Here is a 23632-nt window from a genome sequence, read left to right on the forward strand (position 1 = left end):
GAGTGTGTTTGAATTGTGTGTGAGGTCATATAGGTACACGATAACGTCACTAGCCTGACCTTGGTCCTAGATCTTGAAAGATTTTGGAAAGCTCAATGGATAGTAGGTATGACGATAACACTGGGTAGCAGCTGACACTATCCTTTCCTTTCCATGAAGCTGCATGTTTTATTGATAATGCCTTTCGGTTCGTTATCGAAACACATTTAAGTTCCGTACATATATACTACGCTTCCATGGTACCAGTATAACGCCTTTTGGGGCGACTAACGGAGCGAGCGAGAGGGTGAGCCTTGCACGTGCGAAATTTCGAGGGGGTACCTCCAGCTGACTTGTGCACGGCACCCTACTAACCGGTCTCTAGCGATGTGCCAAATTTGAGCACAATCGGCCCAGCCGTTCTCGAGATCTGGAAGCGGCACCCTGCACGTGCGCACGTGCAAAATGGGTCCCAACTGACTTTTGCACGGCACCCTACTAACTGGTCCCTAACCGTGTACCAAATTCGAGCGCAATCGGTCCAGCCGTTCTCGAGATCTGGAAACGACCCCTGCACGTGCGCACGTGCAGCGGCACCCCAACTCTGGCACATGGATATGCATTGCCTAGCGGGTGCCTAGTGCCTACCTACATACCAACTTTCAGCGCAATCGGCCAAGTAGTTACCGAAATATTGCAACAATTACAAAACTGACACCTCTTCGTTTTGCACGTGGCACGTGCGTAAGGGGTCACCCACATGCATCGGGAATAGTCCAATACTTGGTAGAAGGAATGAAGCTACCCTACAAAAATTACCGCGTGTAAATCGGTCAAGTGGTTGCTGAGATATAAGCCTCGCAAAAGCGTGACCACGGCCGGCCGGCCGGCCGGCCGCTCATACTCAGAAATTTCTGTTAATCTAAGGAAAGACTACGCTCGCTTCGCTCGCTCCGTAACAAGTGAAGCCGATTTCGCAAAATGGTTTCGTTTTCGCATTTAGACATCATTTAAACCGAAAAGATTGGATAAGGTGCTAGCTAAAGCCATATATAAGTTCATTAGTTTGTTTTGCATAGGGTGAATAGTAACCGAGAAAAACGCATGTGAAACTTCGTTAAATCGAGTTCGATCATATTTTCTGGCAAAGGGAATTTTTATTATAGAAGTCAGATCACCAAGATTTCAAATCAACCGTTTATTTTTCTTGCACCAAGAGGTCGGCAAAGGAGGCTCCAGGTTCCGAAAATATTGGGATAAATTGGGTTCATCGGCTGACGGCTTCCTCTCGTCACGGGCAACAAGCTCGTAGTTTTTTTCCGCGAAGCTCTACCTCGATCAGAGGGCGAACGGCTGGGGGGGGGGGGGGATCCAACGGACCCACCCCCTATGGCCTATACGCTCGCGGCGTAAAACACCAATACGAGCGAGGGTTAAGGTCTCAGGCCAACCGGTGACCTCTGAGGTCAGTTCAAGTGGCCTTAGATGGGTTTGGTTTTTGATAAATGATTCCGCAAAAAAAAAAACGGTTGCAGAGACGCGATATCGGCATCATCGTGTTTGTCTCGCTCAGGCGTGTCGAATCGGATATTTTTTGTTCGGGTGAGGTCAACTTGAAGTGTTGACCTCGGGTCGAGGTCAGGTCAGAGCGTCTCAGGTCACAACAGTTGGTCGAAGGAATTCATATCGCATATCATTCGATTCGGCAGGTCCTCCTGAGTCCATTGATGGCCTTCGCGACTCGCTAGCTCAACTTGATCGGGAGTTATTGACGACAAAACTCTTATGACCCTAGTGACGTCACGCAAGGTCAACAATGCAAAAGTGAAGCATCAGACTTTGCAAGGAGTCCATGAAATCACGTTTCCGTGTGCTTGAGACAGAGGGTCAAGCCTCACTGCTGTCGGAGCCGGAGTCGGGGACATCTGCCTGTACCGCTGTCGGTCGCCTCTGTTCAGCTCATGTGTTGCCTATGTTGGCGCGGCTCCCCTCCAACACGGGTGGAAGGCACGTGCGCACCGAGCGACCCTGTCCCTGCCGCCAGTCACGTTCCGCGCTCGGGATTAGAGTGGCATCGCGTCCTCTGCGACCTAGGACTGGTTGCGATAAATGTACCAAATGTAAACGATTTGTAGACCACTGCCGGGCCAGGAGCGAACCTAAATATTGAAATGGAATGTGCTAGGTAAGAATGTGAGTGTTCATGTACATTTGCCTGTATGTATTATTCCCTCGACTACGTATGTGCGCTTGTGACCGCATATTTCTATTTTAACGTTCATGATAGTAGCCGAACCTTTACCCCATATATTTCTCACAAACAACTACCTATATGGATATCTGCAATATATATTTCGCCCGCTGGTCGCCTGCTTATATCACGCAGTGTGATGCAACACATGTAATGCGTGCTGGAACACTTCAAAATACACCTCGATAAACCACTCTGTGAAAACGCAGGATGACACGATGTGCGCCGGATAACATACAATACACACCTTCATACATCCGCTGGCAAACATTGGGCAAGTGAGGTATTGTATGAATAAGACGGCGAACCTAGAACAACTGGGTTTGGTAAAATACATAGCTAAATCATTTCAGAAATCAACACACCTCACATAACACACATAGGTACATCATGCATACTCATACATACGGAGGTACAATTCCTGATTGGTGCCCAGTTCGCATCGCGACCCACTAAGTAAAGGCACAAAGTCGCACCGTTGTGAGGCGCCTCTCCTAGATGCCTCAATGAGGAATATAAATGTGTGGGACCCGAAACCGGAAATGAAAGCCTTTGGTTTTCGGCTTTAATAAATTGGCGGTATTGTGTTCAATTGATCATCTTTAGTTTTCAACTTCATTTCACTCGCTCTACTTATTTGGACGACTATAAGGCACAACAACCGTTGACGGAACCGGGAGTCGGGACCACAAACAACTGCGACGCTTCCTCGTCCTAAACATTCCATAGGGATTTATACAGACATTAAAATACATGTCTTTTTTAACCAATTACACACAATCGAGTGCAAATGAACGACAAAACAGAAAAGGTCAATTTCTTCTAATACCCGCTCCTCCTATAAAATCACTGATCATAAGTCTACAAATTATGAAACGCAATTAAGATATCGTAGCGAGAGAGAACACACTGCAGACTGAACATTGAACAACCATACACTGTGCTGACTTTAGCGGTCCCCTTGAACAAATTTCAGATTCATCGGCCGTCGTACCACGCTACGCTAAGCACCCCACAACACAGTCGCCCATGTAGACCTGCAATACTGCGATACAATGCTATCAGCTCATCTTTGATACAAGGTGTTGGGATAAAACGCACGCAAGCGGTCGAAAGACTACACAATCACTAATATTCTCGCATTATTATGATAAATAGGTCCAATTTCACACAGGCGAGGGGAAATATCACCTGACCAAGATGAGTGCGTAAGCACAGGAATGAAACGTGGCCATCAGCACGTCTAGCAAACACAAATTAAGCATTTTATTTAAGTTAAAACCACTGCTAGGCATTGCCACCAGTGGCAAGAAACCGATAGCTTAAGACCATCGTTTGTGACCACGATATCATCTTAAGTTATCATTCACACCTATTTGGATCATCAGATATTTCAAAGTATTCATTAGAATCACTGGCTCACCAGACAATAGGTATTATGCTACACCTCACTCGCGCGGGAGCTCAGTTGCGGAAGTGCTCCTGAATCTCCTGTAGCGTTTTGCCCTTGGTCTCATAGCAGAAGATTGTGACATAGGCCACGCCGGCGAAGCAGACAGCTGCGAAGAGCCAGAACACGCCGGCCTCGGTGATGCCGTCGACGAGCGGCTGGAACGTGAGGGTGACGATGAAGGCCAGCGTCCAGTTGAAGGCGACGGCCACGCCGCTGGCCACGCCCTTCACCTCTGGCGCACAAAGCTCGCCTGGCGACAGAGAAAACAGCTCTCAGTACAACAGCTCGCCTGGCCGAGCGAAACACATGACCCAGTGCACTACGTAGTACGTACTCAGAGGCGCGTGTTTTTTTCAACCGAAGAGAGGCGCTACCCAGAGAATACCCCATTGCACGTCATTCAAAATTGGCTTACACCTCATCCCGGTCAGCTGGCTGCGTGGTCTAGTGGTTGGGGTGCGTGCCCGCCTCGTGATTCAAAGGACATGGGTTCGCAAGGGACTGCTCGCATATATTTTTGGCCGTTGTAGGTTTGAAGGTTGCTAGAGGTTGCAGGTTAGTATAGGTCAGGTTAGGTTAGGTTTATTTTGTTTTGGTTTGGTTAGAAAGAAGCATCTACGGGTAGCACCTCTCCTTGGTTGCACAAACGAAACACGCCTCAGAGGTAGGCTGAAGGCAAACACTGTATGAAAATTCCCATCGATCAGAACGTCTGATTCGCTTGAACTATTGTTCAACGGCGTATAATACGAGCACTGAAACCAGTTAACATCCAACATTTTTTTTTGTAACTTTTGGCAGTTCTGCGGTAAAAAACACAATATACAAAGCATGGTCAGAAATTAACGCTAGGCAACTGCTTAAATGAGAAAAAACATAGATAAGCTTGAAGCGGTATACTTACCCATCATGAGCCAGGGAATCGGTCCGAATCCGACCGAGAAAGCGAAGATGAACAACATGAGAGAGACCAGCGGCAGCCAGCCGATGTTTTCCACGTTGCCGCTGCCGTCGAACTTGATGTAGAAGAAGACGCCGAGCGCCAGCAGGCACACGCCCATGATGGCGTCAGAGATGATGAGCAGCACCTTCCTGCCCAGCCGATCCACCAGCACCACGCCGGCGAAGGTCGACAGCATCTGCACGATGCCCACGATGATGGTGGCCAGGTCGGAATCGATCGACGAGCCGGAGTCCGAGAAAATGTCCACGGTGTAGAAAATGACGGCGTTGACTCCGCTGAGCTGCTGGAACAGCATCAGCATCATGGACAGCACAAACGGTCGCAGGTTCTCCCTCTTGGCCAGGTCGCGGAACGATGCCTGGTTCTCGCGCGACTCCCGGAGCTGCTGGAGCATCTGGTTCAGCTCGCCGGTGACATCCGCGTCCGGTCCGCGCAGCCAGGTGAGCGTGTCCAGCGCCTCAGCCTCCTTGTCCTGGTCCAGCAGCCAGACGGGTGACTCGCGCAGCCAGCAGACCAACAGCAGCCACGCCGCCGGGAAAAACGACGACGCCATGGCCAGGAAGTTCCAGTGCAAGTACTTGCCCATGATATAGGTAAGCAGGATGCCCAGCGTCACCTGAAACTGGAAGCCGGCACCCATGGCTCCGCGGATGCGGGCCTCGCACACCTCGGCGACGTAGGTGGGCGCGACGACCGTGGTGCAGCCGGTGGCGAAGCCGGTGAGGATGCGGCCCGTCAGGATCATGCCGAAGCCGTTGGCGTATGTGATGAGCAGCCAGCCGAGCATGGCCGGCAGGCTGATGAGCACCATGGCGGTGCGCCGGCCGAACCGGTCCATGGTCGGGCCGCACGCCAGTCCGCCGAACAGGGCGCCCAGCGGCATCATCGAGCCGATCAGCGACACCTGTTTCGAATCCAGCGCTAGGCTGGACTTCTCCAGGTCGGGCCCGGCCGGACTCGAGTAGGCCAGCGTCAGACCGGCCACCAGGCCGCCGAAACAGGCTGTCGAAGGGAGGAGCGCACTGTCAGACGGCGGCGACGCGTGCTCGGACGGCGCACCCGCTACACACAGAACGTCGCCTGAGGTGGCGCGCCTTGAGAACAAGAACCCGAAGTAAGTACATACATACATACATGCTGGTCGCTGTACATGCTGTACATGCTGGTCGCTGGAGCACTCGCTGTGACACTTAGCATCAATATGCCTAAAAATACACAAACATGTATAATTTTCTACAATAAATCACGCTCCCCACTCCCCCGATTTAATAGCAATATGCATGTCACTTGCGTCAGCCGTTTTATGATGGCCACTATCTGGTTTGCACTAGTTGTCGATAGATACGGTCCTCCGCAATCGACCACGATAAAAACTCTGCATACAAGACACACGTGAGCCCTGAGCACACCGAATTTCCTCTCTCGGACACTACTTTGTGCGACACGCCAAACAGCACGGTTTAGCCTCCAGAGGGCAAAAACTCCAAAAATAGCCGTTTTTACGAAAATCGTTTTTTCGGCGATAACTTTTGACTCAAAAGAGCCATGACATTACTTTTGCCAGCATCGTGTTCCTCACGTCGAGACGCGTCGAATGAACTACAAGGTCAACCTTATAGTTCCTTATAGTTATAGTTCCTTAACCTTATAGTTAAGGTCAACCTTATGAACCTTGAACGGTCAACTTGAAAATTTGACCTCAGGTCAAGGTCATGACCTGACCGGAAAAGGTCATGTTGCATATCAGTCGATCCGCAACGTCGAGCCGAACACATCTAAGGCGTTTTCAGCGCTCTAGCACGCCTCTATCAGAAGTTATTAGCGAAAAACTGTTAGATTCTGTTCGTGACCTGAGATGACCTCGGGAACATGAGGGGTCACAGTTGCCATGTTCCGGTTCAGTGTGTCAATTTTACCTACATCTCGATGTTTGAGAGTGTCTAGAATTTAGCGTTCGTGAAAAACAGACGCTTTTCAATTTCTCCCATTGACTTGTAATGGAGAGGCCGCAAAATTGACCTGACCTTAGGTCACCGATATCAAAATTCCGAGATATACATTTTATAGATAATGTTGCTCTAATCAATCGCTGAAAGTTTCAAGGCAATCGATCAATCGGTGTAGCTATGACGAGCATTCTCATTTTTTTCTGAGGTGAGGTCACTTGGCCGTTACCTGGTGACCTGATCTAAAGCGACCTGGGTCTGAAATTTTCACATGTGCGGAAAGGATGCACGAACAGTTGTACCAAAAACGGCGGCGCTCCGCGGTTTTGAGATATCTGCGAAAAACCGCAGGGGGGTGTTTGAACACCCCCCCCCCCCGGCCCGGCGCGGGTTAAGGGCCCTGCATGGCTTTCTCAGAGGCTGACATATCGCCCTGCGGGACCTTCATGAGCCTCAAAAACCTCTATGGCCCCCCTCACGCCTGGGGTAACTAGCTTTCCTCAAGCATAAAATCCCTGAGTCTTGAGATGAGCGCATTAGACATGAACTAGGCCCTCAATAGACATGTGGTGAGTTGACCTACATATATCAAGCATGATATCGGCTCAATCAGGATTGGGATAGGCCCTCTCAGACCCAGACCAGGCACGGAGTACGGACCCTCCCACACATAGGATGCTCCTTTCATTCCTGGGATGAGCCTTCTCAGGCCTGAACTGGGCCCTCTCAGATCTGAAATGGGCCCCTCTCAAGCCTGAAGTGGACCCTCGCAGGCCTCAAATAGGTCCTCTAGGGCCTGAAATGGGCCCTCTCAGGCCTGAAATTGGCCCTCTCAGACCTGAAATGGGCCCTCTCAGCCTGGAAATTGTCCCTATCATGTCGAAAATGGACCCCCTCATACCGTAACAGGGCCCTCTCAGGTCTGAAATGGTGCCTCTTATGCCTGAAATGGCCCCTCTCAGGCCTCAAACGGACCCTCTCTGGCCTCAAACGGGCCCTCTCTGGCCTTAAACAGGCCCCTTAGGCCATAAAATGGACCCTCTAATGCTTGAAATGGGCCCCTCAGTCCTGAAACGGGCCCTCTCAGGCCTGAAATGGGCCCTCTCAGGCCTGAAATGGACCCTCTACGACCTCAAACAAGCCCTCTAGAGCCTGAAATGGGCCCTCTCAAGCTTCAAATGGGCCCCTTCAGGCCTGAATGGGCCCTCACAGGCATCAAATGGGCCTCTCAGGCCTGAAATGGGCCCTTTCATGCTTCAAATGGCCCCTTAATGCCTGAAATGGGCCCTCTCAGGCCTGAAATGGCCCTCTCATTCCCTGGAACGGGCCCTCCTGGGCTTTGGATTAGTTCAATCGGGCCTTGTATGTACCCTCTTAAATCATATAATGGGACTATAAATCCTAAAGGGGGCTATCAGGCCTGAAAACTATTTTTCAGACCTATAACGGACGTTGACATTATTATTAATAAAAAAATGTCAGGCTGCATTACGTTACAGTTCGAATCGACGGTGGGCCCCTAGGATAAGAGACGGGGGTGAGATCTCACCCTTTCACCCCCCCTCCCCCCGGATTGCGCCATTGAGTACCTAGCGCGCGCGGACCAGGTGTCCAGGATGGCAAAACTGCAGAGCAAATCGTCCCGTAGCGGGGCACTCGGCATGGTTGCCGGCTAAATGACCCACGGCCAGGTCGCCGAGGCACTGGGCATGAGTTGCCGCACGATTTGGCGCTCGTTGTCACGCGACAAGAGCGGATAGACGCCTGAAAACATGCCTGGGCTGGGCTAACCTGGGCTAATCCATAAGAAAACTGGCAAGGAGGGTGATTGCCAACAGTCATCCAGTCTCCAAGTGGACAATCCATCGGTACCGAAGGTTGTCTCTAAAGCTGAAGCCCACCAAGCCACGTCTCCAGCCGAAAACTTCTGCTGAACATGTCCAGGGCCATCTTTCAACAGGTGGGCGCCCCGGCTCATCGAGCTAGAACGACGCAGGACTGGTGCAGATCGAAATTCCCAGCATTCTGGGAGAAGGACAAATGACCGGGGAATAGTCTCGACCTGTCGCCGAGAGAAAATCTTAGGGCGATCGTCCGGTAAGAGGTGAACAAAATGGCACCAGGATAATCTGAAGGCACGCTGACCAGGAACGTAACGTTCGATCAATATTCAATCTGGTCCAAGATCAGTCCACAGAAACTGGACATGTTGATGTCTGATGCCCCGGACCGTATGCTTGCCGTTATCAGGGAGAAGTTGGGATACATATGCAAGAAAAGCGCACCTCTCGTGTTATTTTCATGCAATTGACGCTGGAAAGGTGTGGCATCATTTTTGGGACACCCTGTATGTACAGGTAAGCTCCATCCCTCCTTTGTAGCACTTGCGGCATAACGAAATGCAACATCTTTGTATTATGAGGTTATCGGTGGAGCCAACAAATAACTAAATGCAAGCAACTACTTTGTTGGCTCCGCCGATAACCTCATAACACAAATATGTCCCTAAATAATCAACATCTTTGCATATCACTGATCAGTTTAATGAGAGACAAAACATGCATATCATAACTTCAAAGACAAATAACTTCGCCTCACTGTTTTCTGATCGGAAACGCCGTCGCCTGACCTTGGTAGACGTCCTTGGACCTGATGAACCTGACGTTGCAGAGCCACGAGCATTGAGCATACAGCTCCAGCAAGAGTCGGCAAATAAAATGGGTCGCGATAGGACAAGCATTGCTCTTATCTGACGACGTACAGACACACATCAATTTTCCTGTAGACGAGGGTGAGCATAGGTAGATGGTAGACAAACATTAAAGGCATGGATAAATATCACACCATTGGAGATAGCTTCATTGAGAAGTCATCTGACAAAGCCTTGAAAACTTCTTTTTTGAACGTACCACAAGCGCGTTTCGCACCAATATGCGTCATTGTTCAAGCAATTTGATGTCGGTTTCATTAAAACAAATTAGTAGGTGAACGGAAGCCGAACATCGTCCTGTGCCTTACCAGACATAGTTCATGTCACCATCATGTGTCCACCACATGCGCCGCCTACGTACTGATGATGGCTGGGGTAGGGATACTTCAGTTCATATGATATCGATTAATCTCGAGTGGACGGTGTAACACTCGGGCTGTTGCATAATAGCATCCGTGTGTGTAGCTTTAGTCATTAGGCAAATACCGGGATGACAGCTTCAGTTCGGCTAAAACGACGAGCAATGCCGACAAAAGTAAAACGCTGTCAATTAAATGAGTCAAGCAATAGGCTGACTGGCCACACAGCCTCAAAGACAAGGCAAGAAAAAACACTAAAACAAGTGAGCAAACCTGCTGTGGGAGCAAGAAATGTCAAAATTAGATATTATGTTGTATATACTTATAAGATGTTAAATAAAGATTTATGAAGCATATTACCAGTCAATTTCGCCCGACGTAGCCTCCATCTACGAGCATTACGATGGAGAATGCACCTGTCGGCGCAGTTTGGATGCAGTTTGGAAGCGGAACAACCATCTGACGGCCATGTAATCAAATCTTTGAAGAAAATCTCTTTCCATAAACGCGAAAAGGAGCCCCCTCCCCCATAAAAAGATGCAAGCGGATGTAGCCGCAGTGCTGAAGTCGGTTGAGTACGGAAGCTACAAGCTGAACGAGTGTTTAACTTGATTGGTGCAACGCAGAGCAAAAAAGTGGGATCAAACCCCATAAGGCTCAGGGTGCAATGGGTACAAGCAGTGGCGCAGCCAGAACTCTGGCGACGGGGGTGAGAGACGTTCGTGATGGGCCCCCCAGCAAAGTGGGCCCCCCTCAACCTAATGGGGGGCCCCTTACCAACAACGAAAGGTCAGATCATTGTCCTGATCATTACCAGCCAAATCGGGGAAAAGGACAAATATCTCTTGATCTGAAGAGGCACGTAAAAAAACAACAGCATATTTACAGAGACACGACCATTCTGCCCATATTTGATCGACAGCGTGCAATTAATGGCCAGCGGCCACTCAAATGGTCGGGCTAGGTCAAAAAGCTTTTAAAAAAGCTAAACATCAGTTTTTCGACTATTACTTTTGATATAGGAGAGGTAGAGTAATGAAATTGTCTTGAAGGTGTTAATCATCCATACGGATCAGTTGATGACCATCATGAACTTCTCAAGTAAGGGCATGACCTTGATCTGCGGTCACATTTTGAAGTTGAACTTTTTATGTGAAATTATAGGTGTTAACATTCGATGCATGCGAGAGAATGATGACAAAGTAAATGTCTCATAATTTTTATCACCAAAGTTCTTGCAAAAATTCTTAGCAAAACTATTTTGGTAAAATGCGACTATTTAGATGGTTTTGCCCTCTGCTCTGTTGCCAAACCATTGACACGAGGCATTGAGGTCAAATCTTAAGCGAAAGCGTTTTGAAAGGCCTATCGAATGAGTTGTTCCGCGAAGCTCTAGCTCTTTGGTTCACGAGTTATTTGTGAAAATATAAAAACAAGATTTTTTTTCGTCGTAATCTTGTCTTTGTGTTTAGCATAATTTTATCATAATTTCATCTTCAATGATCTCAGCGATGACCTAATCGAAAAATGACCTCTACGATTCTGAAGCATCCTACAGCTATCTGTTGCTTTTCTCGTCTTTCTAGCCTTCTTAAATTATCATCGGGTTCGGCCGATACGCCCCCCCCCCCCATGGCTGATTGCAGTCGTAAGAGAGCTATCGAACCCACTTTCAGCGCGCTATAGCTTTATATGTCCTCGAGTGTCGAAATAGGCGAAACTTTTCCTCCGATGAACATGATAACCTGGGCTTTGGTCTGAACTGCAACATGACTGAAGTAATTTATCCATGATTTTCGACGCTCTAAGCTGCCTACCGCCGCACTTGTCGCTACGTGACCCTGGAGTCAGGTTAGAAGGGAATATTCAAACACCCCTCAGGGGCGTAAAACTGGAAAGCCTGCAGGGCCCTGCTCTGCGGGGCGCGGTCGAGCTAGGCTAGAGCCAGTTCGGGATGTTTACAAGCCCACGTAAAGCCCTCAAGAATCTGCATAGAGCACAGGCCTTCCAAGACTTGGGGGTTTAGATATCAACAATAGACATGGTCTTTTCAGACCTGCGTGGTGGCTATCAGAGGTCGGTGGGCCCCTCAAAAGCCGGTGCAGGAGCCTCAGGTGCCAGTTTGGAGCCATCATGGACCGGTGTGGAGTCCTGATGAATACCTAGGCGTCAAACCCCTAGACGTCAGGGTGGGGCCGGGCGGTGAGGCAGGCACAGGCCTGAAGAGAAGAGGAATTTTCAGGTCTCGGCGTGGCATCTTTATGGCCCTGCATGGCTTTCTCAGAGGCTGACATATCGTACTGCGGGACTTCCATGAGCCTCAAAAACCTCTATGGGCCCCCTCACGCTTGGGGTGGGCTTCCTGAAGCATAAAATCTCTGAGTCTTGAGATGGGCCCATTAGACATGAACTGGGCCATCAATATACATGTGGTGAGTTGACCTATATCAAACATGATATCGGCTCAATCAGGATTGGGATAGGCCCTCTCAGACCCAGACCAGGCACGGAGTACGGACTCTCCCACACATCCCTCTCAGGCCTGAAGTGGACCCTCTCAGGCCTCAACTAGGTCCTCTAGGGCCTGAAATGGGCCCTCTCAGGCCTGACATTAGCCCTCTCAGACCTGAAATGGGCCACTCTCAGGCCTCAAATAGGACCTCAAGGGCCTGAAATAGGCCCTCTCAGGCCTGACATTAGCCCTCTCAGACCTGAAATGGGCCCCCTCAGCCCGGAAAAGGTCCCTATCATGTCGAAAAAGGCCCCCTCATACCGTAACTGGGCCCTCTCAGGTCTAAAATGGTGCCTCTTATGCCTGAAATGGGCCCCTCTCAGGCCTCAAACGGGCCCTCTCTGGCCTCAAACGGGCCCTCTCTGGCCTCAAACGGGCCCTCTCTGGCCTCAAACGGGCCCTCTCTGGCCTCAAACAGGCCCTCTAGGGCATGAAATGGGCCATCTCAAGCTTGAAATGGGCCCCCTCAGGCCTGAAATGGGCCCCTCTCAGACCTGAAATGGACCCCTCTCAGGCCTGAAGTGGGTCCTATCAGGCCTCAAACATGCCCTCTAGGGCCTGAAATGGATCCCTTCAGGCCTGAAATGGGCCCTCACAGGCATCAAATGGGCCCTCTCAGGCCTGAAGTGGGCCCCTCGCAAGCCTCAAGCAGGCCCTTTAGGGCCTGAAATGGGCCCTCTCAAGCTTCAACTGGGCCCCTTCAGGCCTGAAATGGGCCCTCACAGACCTGAAATGGGCCCTCTCAGGCCTGAAATGGCCCTCTCATGCCATGGAACGGGCCCTCCTGGGCCTTGCATTAGTTCAATCGGGCCTTGGATGTACCCCCTTAAATCATAAAATGGGACTATAAATCATAAAGGGGGGGGCTACCAGGCCTGAAAAGTGTTTTTCAGTCCTATGACGGACCTTGACATTAGTGATTAAAAAATTGTCAGGCTGCATAACGTTACAGTTCGAATCGACGGTGGGCCCCTAGGATAAGAGACGGGGGTGAGATCTCACCCCTTTCACCCCCCTGGCTGCGCCACTGGGTACAAGCCTGCTGTTTCAGGTCTACGTAAATGACGAGATTGTGAACTACTGGATCATCTATTCTACTGTCACGTCTGTGAATCGTGGAGTCTCTACACAGACAAGGTCAAATGATGCGCACTTTGAATGTTTGTGGGGTTTCAGTTCGTATCAAAAAGCCCATAAACACACCCACAATGACAAACAGCGCGCGGAGCGGCGGGGGGGACTCTGATACCGCTGTCTGGCCGATCATGTGCCAGCGGTCACCTGACCCGAGCGGCAGATACCTGACCCGAGCGGCAGATACCGCCGGAATGCTCGAGTGCCGCCACCAAGTGCTCCGATTCGGCACGAAAATCCGCAATGATAGGCCTGGTCTGGGGCGGCTCACCGCAGGGAGGCGAAACAATGAGATTGGACACGAGGGAAAGCGGACTTACGAGCAAATAAACATTTAGACGAGGCACTGAAAGACAGGGATTAATATATATATATATATATATATATATATATATATATATATATATATATATATATATATATATATATATATATATATATATATATATATATAAAAACGACAATATATTCAAATACACAATTAAAAAACATATTTTATATATAACAGGGATAAAAGATAAAACAAGTGGAGGTTCCTGCCTCCACAAAATGCTCACACAATATAACATGCATGAAACTGTACCTCTAAAGTTGTCAGATGAGCCATGCATTTGTCGTACTCGGTCACTTGACTAGGACAGATAGTGAGCCCGTGAGACATCTGTGCACTTGTATCATATTCGTATTACGGCTAACTTCTGAGGCGGCGGGCGGCCACAACAAGCAAACTAGAACGCCGCATCGTGATGAACTTAAAGGAAATAGTTCACTTTCACGAAATTATTTTTTTTTTGCAACGATTTATTATTTTTTATGTTCAAAATAATCAGCAAAGAAAATAAAACCTTTTTATAACAAAATATTTTTTTTCTATATTTTGATATAGGAAGAACTTTTCAGTTTCTGTAAGGCACAAGCGATCCAGTATGAAAAGAGCATGGGTCCCGAAAATTCTTCAGAAACAGAGAAATTATCGCAGCCACCGGCATTTGGGCGATCTGCTCGATCTCATAATGTTCCCCTGAATGTCCTAATTGATCAGTACGAGAATTTCTCTAGAGTTCTCGTAGATAATTTCTCTAGTTTCTGAAGAATTTTCGGGACCCATGCTCTTTTCATACTGGATGGAAATATATGCAAGGCACACATCCTCAACGCAAGACACCTTTTTCGGGACGAGAAATAGAATATCTTTGCCTAGGGTGATCGTTGGGCTGTAAAAGCTCCTGATTTATGCTCGTCTCAGCCCAAGCTACGGAACTGCTATTCCAGTTCAAAACCCATGTTAAAAAGTGAACTATTTCCTTTAAAGGTAGTGTGCCACCTTTGAAAGATTTCCCATTTTATTTTTCCTAGGATAAGAAGCTTCTGTTTTTACCTAATATCGCACAAAAAAATCAAAAATGGGCCTGGAATAGTGCCTTTTTCGCCTAAAAGTTTTTCGGTTTTTAGATATGTATAACAACTGTAGTGGGCTCACCTGCAAACAGGCGTCGGGCAACAATCGCGAATGCGGCGCACTTGTGACAGTAAGCAAAGGTCATTATAGTGTTACGACCATACGACGTACGGGAATGAGTTATCAGCTGTCTAATCGTAGACAACACAATGTCGAGCCTTAAACTGTAAGCCCGTATTGGTATTGTTTCTTTTATTTGGCTGTCGAACATTATTTATGGTTTGAAATATGATTTTATGTAAAATAATTGATATGAAAAAGCCGTCTTATAAGTTATGACCCCATTTCACCACACGCAAGTGGCAGAAATGACAATGATCAGCTGACGCATTTTTCTTGGCCGAAGTCAGAGCGCGCGGCCCGACGCACCACGCGTATTTGGAAATTCCGACCTCGACGAGCATCAGAAGCCACCTAACAGGCGTGTTCGAAACCGCAGGAGATGATGATGAACGGGTTTATCGAAACTTGATTGGATGAGCATATCGGTAATAGCGATTTCAATGTGTGCATTTATTGTTCATAGTGGTGTGAAATGTGGTTGGGGTACGACCGACAACCCGTCGGGGCGAATTTCGCACTGGGGTACTCAAAATTTGAAGAATTTAAGACGTTTCCATGAGTTTTGAAGGTATGGATAAGTTCTAAAAATCCGGTTCTCCTTATCTGGGCCATTAACTCCATACGGTCCAAGAAAGCTGGCACACTACCTTTAACAGCCATGTTGGGCAGCGACCCACTTCAAGTCACCGCCTCCAAGCTTTGGACGGAGCAGACCAGAAGCGACTTAATCGCTGGTATAATGCGTGGTGAACTTGACCCGCTAACAACATCACAGGAGACAGTGTTTGCTTTGATAGGAAATGTGCAAAAAAGCGGATCTAGTTAGAGGCTGTGCTGCACGTGACAGGAGCCGAATAACTGTCACAATTGACTCAGAAACAAGATGGTTGTTCTGCGTAACGCTTGAGGCAAGGTGTTAGCTACTATTTACGGAGCGAGCGAAGCGAGCGTAGTCTTTCCTTAGACCAGTATAACGCCTTTTGGGGCGAGTAACGGAGCGAGCGAGAGGGTGAGCCTTGCACGTGCGAAATTTCGAGGGGGTACCTCCAACTGACTTGTGCACGGCACCCTACTAACCGGTCTCTAGCGATGTGCCAAATTTGAGCACAATCGGCCGAGCCGTTCTCGAGATCTGGGAGCGGCATTCTGCACGTGCGCACGTGCAAACGGGGTCCAAAATGACTTGTGCACGGCACCCTACTAACTGGTCCCTAACCGTGTACCAAATTTGAGCGCCATCGGTCCAGCCGTTCTCGAGATCTGGAAACGACCCCTGCACGTGCGCACGTGCAGCAGCACCCCAACTCTGGCACATGGATATGAAGTGCCTAGTGGGTGCCTACCTACATGCCAACTTTCAGCGCAATCGGCCAAGTAGTTACCGAGATATTGCAACAATTACAAAACTGACACCTCTTCGTTTTGCACGTGGCACGTGCATAAGGGGTCACCCACATGCATCGGGAATAGTCCAATACTTGGTAGAAGGAATGAAGCTACCCTACAAAAATTACCGCGTGTAAATCGGTCAAGTGGTTGCTGAGATATAAGCCTCGCAAAAGCGTCCGCACGGCCGGCCGGCCGGCCGGCCGCTCATACTGAGAAATTTCCGTTAATCTAAGGAAAGACTCCGCTCGCTTCGCTCGCTCCGTAATAACGGAAATTTCTGAGTATGAGCGGCCGGCCGGCCGGCCGGCCGTGCGGACGCTTTTGCGAGGCTTATATCTCAGCAACCACTTGACCGATTTACACGGGGTAATTTTTGTAGGGTAGCTTCATTCCTTCTACCAAGTATTGGACTATTCCCGATGAATATGGGTGACCCCTTATGCACGTGCCACGCGCAAAACGAAGAGGTGTCAGTTTTGCAATTGTTGCAATATCTCGGTAACTACTTGGCCGATTGCGCTGAAAGTTGGCATGTAGGTAGGCACCCACTAGGCACTGCATATCCATGTGCCAGAGTTGGGGTGCTGCTGCACGTGCGCACGTGCAGGGGTCGTTTCCAGATCTCGAGAACGGCTGGACCGATGGCGCTCAAATTTGGTACACGGTTAGAGACCAGTTAGTAGGGTGCCGTGCACAAGTCAGTTGAGACCCATTCTGCACGTGCGCACGTGCAGGGTGCCGCTTCCAGATCTCGAGAACGGCTGGGCCGATTGTGCTCAAATTTGGCACACCGCTAGAGCCCCGTTAGTAGGGTGCCGTGCACAAGTCAGTTGGAGGTACCCCCTCGAAATTTCGCACGTGCAAGGCTCGCCCTCTCGCTCGCTCCGTTAGTCGCCGCAAAAGGCGCTATACTGGTACTATATCTACGAGGTGTATGCTACTATATCAACGTTAATCGTTTGTCACACATTTAAAGCCATATACAAATCTCACTTACACGGCTTACACCCATGCTATTTACTAATCTTATGTCGATAGGAGGGGCAATAATCACTTCATTGCCAGCATCAACATTCGTGCTGCGAGTTCACTTCAGATTCATAGGCTGCGGAACGGGGAGGGCACCGGGGCACCATGCCCCCCTTGATTTTTCCATTTTAACATTAGCCCTATGGGTGTTGCATGGAAAGAATGGGACCAAGGACCAAAAGTTGCCAGTGCACCCCCCCCCCCCCTCCCCCTAATTGAAGGTGTTCCGCCGCTACTTTGTATTTTGTATTTGTATTTATTCAGTTTATTGCCAACAGGACAGATTCCCAATGATAGGCAAAGTCGAGTAGATAAAACACAAACAATAAATAAATAAATATGCGTCACAATATTACAGATGGTCACTTGTCAGGCACCTGGCTAGTCGTGCGATAATCGTCGCCCTGCCGTCAGATTTATACTGTTCAGATTATACCTATATTGGGACATTTGGGCATAATTCCATTTAGAATTGTTGAACATTCACTTCCGTACTGTAACACCATTTTAACTCGAATCAACTTCATGTGGCACCCTTTCTCCTGATGTATACTTTCAGAACTAATCTGGCGATGCCTCTTGGACCAAATAGGGAACGTCAGTTTTTTCAACGCTGGCCATTAAATCATTTTTTCCCCAGAACTATGGAACCGTGGCTATTTCTGATCCCGAAATTGCCGTAGTGTTTTAGGTGGGATTACAAACGTACACTATCATTTCAACAGTCCTTGCCGAGGTGCGGCCAGGGCCGAGTCTCTTTTTGGGACACTCACCGGTGATGAGGTGAACGTGTTTTCCGACCATTGAATAGCCCAGTGAGTTGACGCTTATTATTTGTAATAGGGAAGTAGGCAAGTTAAGAAAGTGGGCAAGTAACAAGTTTCAAAAGTAACACTGTAACGTTTCCCTTTTAACTTTGCACGTGGTCTGGTATCAATGATCAGAATCCCATATTGAGATAGCGTCAAACATACAGGGTGGGCCAAAAAAAGTGTGTTACTTTTCGGCAGCTATTTCTCGAAAGTGGTAAGAGATACCAAAAAGAAACTTTCACAACTTAAAAAAAATCGTTTGACAAATTATATGATACCCATTTTATGAAAAAGTTTCAGTTGAACTGATGTTGCCATCACCATTTCAAAAATGGGATATGTGCGTCTTTTATGTTTGCGCATGTGCTCGAAGTGGGCACCTCAATGCTCAAGGCTCGTCTGAACACGCTCCAGGAAACTGGCGCCCACCCTCTCCGCGGTGCCTGCTGGCACAACACGCACGTAGTGCTCGACGCTGAGATTCAGCTCCTCCAGGCTACCGGGCTTGTTGTGGTAGACGCTGTCGCTGTCCTTGCAGGCTCCCCAAAACCAGCAGTCCGGCGGGTTGATGTCAGGACTGTGAGGAGCCCACTGCTTTTCGCTTCCCTTGGTGATCACGCTACAAGCTTTGTTCATGCAAGATGTGGCGCCACCGCACACGGCCCGAGGGACGAGTACACTGCAGCTGCTCCAAGAGCTCTTCGGTTGCCGCATGATCTTCAAGGGAAGCGAAAAGCAGTGGGCTCCTCACAGTCCTGACCTTAACCCGCTGGACTACTGGTTTTTGGGAGCCTGCAAGGACAGCGTCTATCGCAACAAGCCCGGTAGCCTGGAGGAGCTGCGTGTCAGCGTCGATCAATACGTGCATATAGTGACAGCAGCCACCGCGGAGAGGGTGAGCGTCAGCGTTTCCGGATGGCCTTCAGCTTAGCGGTGCCCACTTCGAGCACATGCGCAAATAAAGAGACGCACAGATCCCGTTTTGTGAAATGATGACAACGTCAATTCGATTGAAACTTTTCCATAAAATTGGTATCATATAATTTGTCAAACGATTTTCTTCAAGTTGTGAAAGTTTATTTTTTCGTATCTTTTATCACTTTCGAGAAATTACTGCTGAAAAGTGACACACTTTTTTAGCCCACCCTGTATAACTATAAGCCATGATCCATCCATCTTGCTTCATAATGACGTGGATGACGAAAATGATTGGTGTCTTTGGCATCCTACACTGTCACTCGCTTGGTCACTCGTATATAGGGTCAAGTATAGCGTAAGTGATCAAAAAACAACTGTTGACAATTTGCTGCTAAACACGTGCACAGTCACGTGCTTTGCACATTTCATGTTACTTTTGTTATCAGATACTTTTTGACAAATCTAGTGAGACACCCGGTAAACTCATTGTCCGACCGTTTCTACACATACACCCGAGCCGGACGCAGGGCTCGGGGACGGTGCTTACCGCAGAGGCTGGCCAGCACCTGGTTCTTGAGGCTGCTGGCGCCGCCATGTTGGCCAGCACCACTTCCCACAGAGTCGGTCATGGGCGCTCCGGGCGGCTCCCCAGTGTCCTCGGGCGGCAGCAGCGGCTCTGAGTCGGCCGCCGCCGCCCGCGCCGCCGCAGAGCGTCGGTGCGCCATATCTTATCTGCGGCGATCACGGGTCAGATGCGGAGGTCAGCAGAGGCGGCAGATTGGTCGCGCCCCGACCACGCCCAGTGCTGCCCCCGGGCGGGCCTCAGTGGCCGACCGTGTGTCCGTGGCAGTGGTCAGCTCCGCGGTCCCAGGACGGACATTGGGAGCCACATCCGCGGTCCCGGGACGGACATTGGAACATCCGCGGTCCCAGGGCGGACATTGGGAGCCACATCCGCGGTCCCGGGACGGACATTGGGCGCCACATCCGCGGTCCCGGGACGGACATTGGGCGCCACATCCACCGCCCTGGGGCGAACATTTTAACAACCTTTGCAGTCCAAAGATTTGTATTATTGCTTGTATTGCAAATATTATATTTTGATCTTGTAATTATATTTGCATAGTCAATTTAATATGTTGCATTTCTACCAATTAACCTGGTTAACAGGTATCAAGGGAAATCTATAGTATATTTAGGGCTGTAGATTTCATATGCTTCCAGTGAATTTAACTCCAGACTCCAGCCCCAAAATTGAGCCTGACTCCCAGTTCCCACCTCAGAGTTCAGATTCCAGGACCCCAATTGAAGTCTATGTAAGCCATGATAGTAAACTTCATGGCTGATATGCTTTTTACCTTACCTGAAACAAACCTCTGAACATTCCAAAATCCTACTTTATAGGTAGGTAATATGTTGAATTAAAAGCAGGTTCTAGTGCAACTGTTATCCACTGATTTACATACTAAAAACTTTTGTTCAAAGCAGGAGTATGGCTTTACTTTGACAGAACTGTCATGGACCTCAAAACAGCATGTAAACATTAGCTTGAGCAGGCGATTTTAAGTTGTCCTGTGCCAAGGAACATAGTACCTATTTTGTGCCAACTAAACATCGGCAAGATCAGTTGGGGAAACTATGAGGCGAACATCCAAAAATTGATTGGTCAATAAATGGACTTTTGATCACCATATATGGGCATAAATGCAGCCCCCGCTACTAAGGGTGAAACACGGTATAAAAAGCCGGTACTTGCGGTATCGCGTCCACTTACCGGTGAGAAAAGGCTTCCATTTTCCACTAGGAATTAGCATGATTTGATTAAATTCGGCGAATTGACACAAAACGGCGATAGGAAAACGGCTTTTCTGCAGGTTCTGGGCGTCACAATCAGCTGGCCATTCAATAAATGGATTGGATTGGTGTTTTGAAAGTAAATTGTTTTAAGATTTAATTTTATTTGAATAACTAAAGATATTTTATCTTAAAATAATAATCTAATCAAAATTGGAAAAACCATAAACAAAATAATAAAAAATGACATCTTCAAACCACTGTGCTGCTTACATTTTTGGCGCGTCTGTTTCAATCCGCCATATTTGCCAATCACTGTTTGACCTTGTATTAATACTCTGCGATTTAGAGCCGCCAGTGCATTGTGCACCGGGTGAGTGTAGACCTTGTGTGGTTAAAAGCATTCTTATGCCTTATTTTTTCATTTGAATGCTAGGATGCATGGAAAAGATGAAGTTGTCTGATTTTATGACCATATATGGTCATCGCCCCGCCCACTCCGGCCGTTGATTGGCTGATCCAATTTTGTTTGGCTCCTCGTAGTTTCCCCAACTGAGATTTTTGTGATTGACTCCAGAGTCCAGAGAGAAGTGAGAACTGTCAACTCAGACTCTGACTTGGCAGTCCTGGTGGTGAAAAGGACAACATGTAATTGAGAATTATGTGTAGCATAGCTTCATTACTCAAAGAGAACAATGTTGATGTACATACTCATACTGCAGATGACCAGAGTAAAACCTACACCACACACCAGTGTTAGTCGAGTGATTCTAATTTCTGCACAAACAAAATCTCATCAAAATTACCAAGCTATGCAGCCTGGCTGGTATTAGTATATATAAGGTCCGAGTGGCGAACCGATTATGAAAAGCATACTATACGATCTATTTTGACCTCCTCATTTCATATCTGATAGTTATTCCTTCTGGAACCAAGTATCAAAGCACCTATGAAATACTTACAGTTACCGCAAATCGCTACCGCACTCCACACCAACTCCACACTAGCGCAATGTGCCGGGCGGCAATTACTTGCGCAAAGCTGGCCAAGGTCAAGTAAATCAAGGATGATATCTAACAGTTGCTATTCAACTGTGAATAATGACGTCATAATACTTCTCGCGGCGAAGCAGCGCAGTGCCGAAGGCAATGCCTTAGGAGAGATTACAGGCAAGAGTAAATCAAATATTTTTAGGTTAAGTGGTTATGTATCTGGCTTCAGGCCGAAGGCCTGAAGCCTGATGCATGACCACTTAACCTAAAAATATTTGATTTACTCTTGCCTGCAATCTATTCCTGCAAGTAACTTTTTCCTTATCCCCGGTAGGCAAACATCAGTAGGTTAGGTTAGGTTAGGTTAGGTTAGGTTAGGTTAGGTTAGGTTAGGTTCCTTTTTTTGTAATTATGACGTCACTTTCATCACACCATTCGTATCGTTTTCTTTTTCCCCACCCAAAGCGTATATTCGGATGCAGTATGAGTAGAGCATGGGTCCCGAAAAATTATTCAGAAACTAGAGAAATTCTCGCGGCCACCGGCATTTAGGCGATCTGCTCGTGCTTTTGTCACTGGAGCGCTTCTTTCACGGAGATTGCGCCGGCCGCCTGCAACGGACGAAAAATACACGGCTTTGCAATCCGGCTGATCGTGGGAAAATACAGCCGGAGGTCTCGGCTCTATGCAGGTATACCACCGGGAGAGATGTATTTATTGTATAGTATATACCACTGGCTCGATGTATAGCCTGCAAGTTGGCTTTGGTGCAAACATGTCAAACAGGGTATAGGGCGGATCGATGTAAGCAAATCAGACGTTCAATTGACAATTTCCGATTCTTATTCGATAATTACGACCAATTATATTTTATTTTGGGAAGTGTTATTGGGACCGGAGCACATAGGCGCGGGAGCCGGGGGGGGCAGTGGGGGCTGCCTGCCCCCCCAACTCTGGGGCCGTGGGGGCGGTGCCCCCACAGCTTTGAGACGGAATACCACACTTTTTTGCAAATGTTTTCTTTTTTGTTGAAAAGCCGAGGGGTGAAAAATAAGTGGCCTAAAACCGGTGAGAAAACTAGATTTGGGGGTACCCTAGGTTAATCTCTATTATGGTGTGCCCCCCCCCAGTCGGACAGTAGTTCCCGCGCCCCTGCCGGAGCAATAAAATCTCATTTTCCCCTGTCTCCTTACCTATCTCCCAAACCCCTTGCTCACGATCATCTTTCCTCTCTTTAGATATCAGTCTCCTTCCCGTCCTCCCCGAGTCTCTGACAAGTAATATCCATGTCTCTAAGTCTTTTCCTTCATCTGATCCTCCTTTCTCTCACCACCCTTCTCTCTCTCTCTCTCACCACCCTTCTCTCTCTCTCTCTCTCTCTCTCTCTCTCTCTCTCTCTCTCTCTCTCTCTCTCTCTCTCTCTCTCTCTCTCTCTCTCTCTCTCTCTATCTCTCTCTCTCTCTCTCTCTCTCTCTCTCTCTCTCTCTCTCTCTCTCTCTCTCTCTCTCTCTCTCTCTCTCTCTCTCGTCCGTCTGTCCCATCTCTTTGTCCGTCTCTCCGTCCGTTCGCCCGCCCTTCCGTCTCTCAGTCCGTCCGTCCGTCCGTCCGCCCTTCCGTCTCTCAGTCCGTCCATCCGTCCGTCCGTTTCTCCATCCGTCCGTCCATCAGTCACTCTCTCCGTCCGTCCGTCATCAGTCTCTTCGTCCGTCCATCCGTCTCTCCGTCCGTCCGTCCGTCTCTCCGGAGGTGCAACTTTTCCCAAATAGTTCTTGGAACGTCACACAGTATATCGAACCCACATATTACATAGAGGTGCAACTTTTTCAGGTCCCACGTTCACCACGTCCAACGTCCTAACAGGTCCCAAT

The 23632-nt window shown here is 48.5% G+C and overlaps 1 protein-coding gene across 1 annotated transcript; it reads right to left on the reverse strand.

Moving 5' to 3' along the window:
- Positions 1 to 2272: 2272 nt before the first annotated feature.
- On the reverse strand, positions 2273 to 21924 carry LOC122389266 (facilitated trehalose transporter Tret1-like). Its single transcript, XM_043381126.1, has 4 exons — positions 21735 to 21924; positions 19526 to 19710; positions 4588 to 5649; positions 2273 to 3933 (listed from the first exon to the last, which is right to left on the reverse strand). The coding sequence occupies exons 2-4, from the start codon at positions 19701 to 19703 to the stop codon at positions 3695 to 3697; spliced, it is 1479 nt and encodes a 492-aa protein (XP_043237061.1). The 5' UTR covers positions 19704 to 19710; positions 21735 to 21924; the 3' UTR covers positions 2273 to 3694.
- Positions 21925 to 23632: the final 1708 nt, after the last annotated feature.

Source organism: Amphibalanus amphitrite, unplaced genomic scaffold (assembly GCF_019059575.1).
Source record: "Amphibalanus amphitrite isolate SeventyFive unplaced genomic scaffold, NRLGWU_Aamphi_draft 000352F_arrow, whole genome shotgun sequence".
Taxonomy (NCBI): Eukaryota; Metazoa; Arthropoda; class Thecostraca; order Balanomorpha; family Balanidae; genus Amphibalanus; species Amphibalanus amphitrite.